General features: G+C 35.1%; 1 protein-coding gene across 1 annotated transcript in view; it reads left to right on the top strand.

Moving 5' to 3' along the window:
• The window catches only part of LOC106867297 (sushi, von Willebrand factor type A, EGF and pentraxin domain-containing protein 1), a 57,962-nt gene that overhangs the window by 37,103 nt on the left and 13,852 nt on the right, over positions 1-7,007 (top strand). Inside the window, exons 11-12 of the mRNA XM_014912138.2 lie at positions 2,078-2,166; positions 3,186-3,386. Of these exons, the coding sequence (XP_014767624.1) occupies positions 2,078-2,166; positions 3,186-3,386 (290 nt within the window). The remainder of the gene's footprint in view (positions 1-2,077; positions 2,167-3,185; positions 3,387-7,007) is intronic.

Raw genomic sequence — 7,007 nt, forward strand, 5'->3', positions numbered from 1 at the left:
ATATATATATATATATATATATATATACACATACATATATACATGTTTATATGTGTGTGTATATGTATGCATATACACAAAAACAAATATGTACATATATATTCATACATACACACACATATGTATATACAGAGAGAGAGAGAGAGAGGAACAGAGGGATGTATATATCATGTATATATCCACATGCATATATACATGTATGTATATGTATATATAATAGATAGATGGATGAATGAATGGATGGACATATATCTATATACTTTATGCATATGATACATATCCATGTACTCACACCTACACACATGCATATATATATGTGTGTGTGTGTGTGTGTGAATACACATCCTCTTTTAATTTCATGTATTTATAACAATAACAATTTTGAGGAGTGGATATCCAGATGGTTTGTGTCTTGAACCGTGTTAAATTAAGATGCATTTTACTGCATGAGGTTATGCTTGTATTAAATTACACGGCATTGCCCTGCATTTTACTGCATTATATTAAGCTATGTTGCATTGCACTCCACCAACACCATATTATACACTTGCGTTGTGTTGTATCTAATATATATACATGAAATTGTTTACACAGCAATAATTCAACATCTTGATATCTTCTCTCCTTACATACTTCTTTCTTAACCCAGATAAAACTATTGATTCCCTCATTTTTTTTCCCATGATGCACCTCTGTTAAATTATGACCCCATTTTTCCTCCTGTTTTCTCAACATACTCCTGACCGAAATTGTGACCTATTTTTTTTTTGCATAACCCATCATGCTTTTCGACATGCTTGTGACCTATATTCTTTCCTTTTTAATATTTTTCTTTACTCTAATGCACTTCATTAAAATTATGATCCACTTTTTCTTTATATATTTTCCGATTTCGCTCTTGATTGAAAACTGCAATCCACCTTGTTATAATTTTTTTCCCATCATGCAATGGACTAAAATTATGACCCATCTTCTTTTTCCCCATCATGCATCACTCTAAAATTATGACCCTTCTTATTTTATTTTTTTTTTTTGGCCCGTCATGCACCTGAGAACAATTATGACTCATATTTTTCCCATCATGCTCTTGGCTGAAATTATAATCCATCTTATTTGTATTCTCTCCCATCATGTACTGGACTAAAATTCCAACTCATTTTATATACTGTGTCTATCCAAGAAAGTAAACTTTTTAAAAAACTAATTTACAGCTTCCTTACAACTTCACCCTTTAGCATTTAAACCACTCGTATGTGGCCCAAATACTCTACAAGTTTTATGTTCAAACTAACCAAATTCAGCTTCTCACACCTACCATAAAATATCATTCTAAAAAGATACTTTGACATCACTGAAATCTTGAAACAGCAAGATAATGCCTATTGGTGATGCTTGTTGACCCAAAGTGAAATCAGTTTGAATCAAATGGCATCATGCGTGACAGAATAATCTAAAGGCTACAGAGTGTCACTCAAACCTACGTTCTGCATAAGAGTCCCTTTATTGTTGAGACACTAATCTCAGCTCTATTCTTCTCTAGTTTTAGATAATGAATAGTTCTTGTAAATTTGTTCCAGTCTCTCTATCATTTGAAATTGGTAACCTTTCAGGGGTGGATTTTTAGTTTGGGAACAATGGGTTGGATGGCTGGGGAACAAAAGTCATTTTAAGCTTTGTCAAAAAAAATCATGGATAAAAAGTGACACATGGGCATATTTCCAAGCACTGGAGGTGGTTTGTGTTCCCACCAGTTTTTATCATGGAACAAGTCCAGGCTTTTGCAAATTACCCAGTGAATATATTGTGCAGCTCTGTCATACCTGTAGAGATACTCTGTAGGCAAAAGAAGATTGCACATGGAGACAACATGATCAATGGCTTCATTTTGTTGTTGACATATACAACATGTTGGACTACTGCCATTCTTTAATATGTTGGCCTGGTAGTTTCTTGTAGGTAGGCATTGATCTTGGGCTGCTATGATAAACCCTTCTGTTTCTGATTTTAAGCCAGAAGACAGTAACGATTATTATCATTATTATTATAATTAATACATATTTTTGTTTTTTTTATATAGTTGCAATTATGACACAACATTTGAAGGCAAAACAGCATCTTCAGTTTGTGTTAACAGTCAGTGGTCAACAGAAACCCCCAAATGTTATGGTAAATAAAAACTCTCTTTTTCCTTCTTTTCTCCTCCTTCATAACAAGCAGAGAAGGTAACTCATTAGCAGAGTCATTATGGCAGTGAATAGATTACTTTGTGGCAATTGTCACTGTTTTCAGTGCTCTGAGTTCAAATCTTGTTGAGATCAACTTTGCCTCTCATCTATTTGGAGTTGATAAATAAGATACCAGTTTGTTCTTCTCTTTCTCCCTGTCTTTCTTTCTGTCTGTTCATCTGTCTCTCTTTCTGGAAGTAATTGGCAACGATCAGTTCTGGTGAGATATGGGTAATGGCAGTCGGAAAACAATATAAAACGCAATGCTGAAGACCTGTCAGGCATCAAGACAGGACTCCTATTTCTCCATCAAAAAGTTGAGAAGCTAAAAACATGTCATGTATCAAGACAATACTCTTCCTGAATCCACGAATGAGGACCTGAAGACACACCATATGTCAACAAGGCATCCCCTCTCATTCCATCAAAGAGTTGAAGACCTCAAGCAAGGCCATGAGAAGAAGAGCTGTCCAGTATTCATACAAAACATCTCACGGTTTTCGTTTACATACCTTTCTATGTTCTTAGTTCAAATTCTGTCCTGATCTCCTGTGTGTGTTTCAGCCTCTTTGTGAGGTTGATAAAATAAGCATTGAAGGTTTATATAGACTCAGTTATGTACTAGAACAATGATGATGATGATGACAATACTGATGGTGATGGCAGTGATGATGATGATGATAGTGATGATGACAATAACAACAACAACGATGGTCGTAATGATGATGACAATAACAGTGATGATGATAACGAAGGTGATGCTGACAGTGAAAGTGAGAGTGATGATGATGATGATGATGGTAGCGATGACTATAATAAAAATGATGTTAACGGTGATGGTGATGGTGATGGTTACAGTGATGATTACTGCAGCGATGATGAGAATGACAATGTTGACAACGGTGACCATGATGACAATGATGGTGATGATGATAATGATGACTTTTCTTCTTTTCACAGCTAAATGCACCGTTCCAGATGTCCGAGGGCTTAACATTTTCCAGCAAGACTTCCTGAATTTAATCAGGTTAAAGCCGTATGACACCATAAAACACAAAGCCACTGTCAATTACCATTGTGTACCTGGTTATAGGCCGTCAGTGCCAAAGTTATTGTCGTGTTACAATGGAACTTGGACTAAGGATATAAAATGTACTGAAGGTAAGAATACACCGTTCACTTTGCTTGTCTGTTATCATGCTTTTTTCTTTTTCTTGCCTTTTTGGGGATTCGCAGAAAGAATCATTAGAAGAGTTAGTCAAAATGTCTTACATTATTTCATCTAGTCCTCCATGTTCTGAGTTTGAATCTTACCAAAACCAAATTTGACTTTTATCCTTTTGATTCCATAAAAATATAATATCAGTCAAAAACTGATTGGGCTTGATTTGGTAACATAACCCATCACCAAATTCCTCCTCCATCTCCTTGTCTCCATCATTTCTTCTGCTTCTTTTTTTTTTCTATTTCATCTTCTATTTCTTTAAATTACAAAGCACATTATATCTGTCAAACATTAAAAGACGAAAAATAGGCAATTCCTTCTAAGTGTATTTTGAGTATATTTAAAAGTGCAGTTTAGATTAAATGGCAGTGTTTCAAAAGAATTTTTTGAAATTCCTTGCTTACGTTGAATATATCTATGTTCTCAAATATGCTGACTGACACTGTGGAATTTCCATGGATCCCACATGTCGTCATCATTACTGCTGCCATTGTCATTGTTATTAAGGCAAGTTAGCAGAATTGTTAGCATGCCAGCCAAAATTCTTAGCAGCATTTCATCCATCTTTACATTCTGAGTTCAAATTCTGCTGAGGTTGACTTTTGCCTTTCCTCCCTTCAGGGTCAATAAAATGAGAACCAGTTGCATACAGGGGTGATGTCATCAATTATCTCCCTCCCCCAAATTTCAGGCCTTGTGCCTATTGTAGAAAGAATTATCATCATCATCATCATCATCATCATCATCATCATCATCATCATATTATTATTATTATTATTATTATTATTATTATTATTATTATTATTATTATTATTCATGCAATTTTACTTTTTAAATCTTACTTTTTATTAATTTTTTATTGTTTATCAGGGGAAGGAAGGGAAGAAGTGCCCCAGACCTGTAGCTTCCTAATTTTATTTTCAGGAACTTCTGTGTCTGGTGGAAGGGATACAGGAACAAGGATATTCTCAATCTAGAGACCTTGGCTGGATTCTTGTAATGGTTAAATTCTATTAAAGACATCCAAATGCTAGGTGGAGTGGGGTGGGGTGAGGGCTGTTGAACTGAGAAAAGAAGTCTGTTATCCAAACAATTTTAGAACACAAACACTGAGAGCAAAGGCCACAAGATCAAGGTTGACCTTGGTAGAATTTGAACCTTTACCCCAACCCATTAAAAAAAATTGTTATTGTTTCACCCTGAGTGACCATTATTTCTGAAATAGAGAAACAGAATGAATGACTAGAAGTAAGGAGCATATACTTAAAGTTAGTGCTTAATTAAATCTCAATGTTCATTATTTATGTACTAATGAGAGAGGAAGGAACCACTCTTGCCTTTCTGACGTCTTGAAATAAATAATTGAAAACATACTAATGCTCTTAAGGATACTAAACCATTTTGGGGTTTTCTTTCATATATATCCTCTCTCTCTCTCTCTCTCTCTCTCTCTATATATATATATATATATATATATATAAAATTTAGATTCAAGGTGAATATGGTACTTAAGTTTAAGCACCAGAATTAAATATGGTATTATCCATACAATTTCAAAATAAGGTGATTAGAATCAAGCAACAAAGACACCCAAAGTTAATGCAGTATGACCGTTTCATGTGACTCCATTTATTTAAGCAATGTGAACATTACATCAAATATAAAATGCCGACCACTCCAAGAGTGTAGTGGGTGCTTTTACATGCCACCGGTACGAGGGCCAGTCAGGCGGTACTGGCAACGCCCATGCTTGAATGGTGCTTTTTACATGCCACCAGCACAGAAGCCAGTCCAGCAGCACTGGCAATGACCTCACTCGAATGTTTTTTCACATGCCACCGGCACAAGTGCAAGCAGGGCTACGTTGGTAATGATCATGCTCAAATGGTGCTGTTTACGTGCCACCGGCACAGAAGCTAGACAGCTGCTCTGGCAATGATCATGCTCGGATGGTACAGTTAGCGCTCCACTGGCATGGGTACCAGTCATCGAATTTGGTTCAATTACGATTTCGATTTCACTGGCCCCAACACGTCTTTGCAAGCAGAGTTTAGTGTCCAATGAAGGAAAATTTGGCATGGGAGTCGTCGAATTTGGTTCGATTTCGATTTCACTTGCCTCAAGAAACATATACATACATACATATGTATATATATATATATATATATATATATATATATATATATATGTGTGTGTGTATCTATGTCTATCTATATATATATATATATCTATTTAGCTAGATAGATAGATGGATATAGATATAGATATAGCTTGACGCATTTCATACGTAATGCTTGCGTACTCCAAGATAAAACCGAGTGACCATATTCATAACAATGAGGTACTAACAAAATGCAACATATCAAGCATTGTTGTCATTGTGGTTTTGTGGTTTTGTGCCATGAAGCAAAGCAAGCCTTGCCGTCCACTCAAGCAAACTGAGTCCTCAACTCTCGTTCCATTTACCTAAATGTTTGCAAGGCACCAGCAGGCCTCAAGAGATGCATTCGTGTCCACAAAACATGATTAACGCATCATTTTACTGAACCCTCATTTGTTGTTCACGGCAAGAGAATCCATCACACACACACAAGTTTGTGTGTGTGAATCTGCTGAAAAACCCATAGAATTCCTCAGCATTGTCTTTGTGTCTCTTACAAATATACCTGCATACACACACACTCAAACACGCACATACATATATACACATACACTCTTACATATACACACACACATTTGCACAAGCATGCATATTCATATATACATTCATACTCACATACATGAATACACATAACACCATTCACACACACACACACACACACACACACACTCACAAGCAGATGTAAAGGCATGCTGTCATACACACATACACACAAGCATATACACATAATTACATGAAATAGAGTCTGTATTTGGGTGTGTTTGTATGTATTATGTGTGTGTGTGTGTGTATGTGTGTGTATCCAGACTTGCAGAAATGCACGTATGCATTGGCTCACTACACACACACACACACACACATGCAAACACTCACACACACACAAACTAATATCTAGATCATATGTAAAATTTTACAGTAGCCAGTCTCTCACTTAAAAACATACACACACACTTAAATATGAATACAGACACATATACAGATACTCTTCAATATACACATACATTTAAATATACACCCACGAATTACACATACTTAAACGTAAGCATAAACTTACAGGCACACATTTAAATATACACACATATGCATTTGAATATCGACACATTTAAATACACGCTCATTTATACACATACATATACACACTTAATATATATATGTACACAAATATTTAAATAAATATATATGCACATACATATACAAACTTAATATGCATAAACACAAACATATGTACTCATACACATGCACTTTTGTATACATACAGACACCCACACACACAAATACATTTAAATATACATATACACAAACATGTATGCGCACACACTTAACTATACACACACTCATATAAATAAACATATAGACACAGATATATATATATATATATATATATATATATATATAT

Source organism: Octopus bimaculoides, chromosome 21, assembly GCF_001194135.2.
Source record: "Octopus bimaculoides isolate UCB-OBI-ISO-001 chromosome 21, ASM119413v2, whole genome shotgun sequence".
Lineage (NCBI taxonomy): Eukaryota > Metazoa > Mollusca > Cephalopoda > Octopoda > Octopodidae > Octopus > Octopus bimaculoides.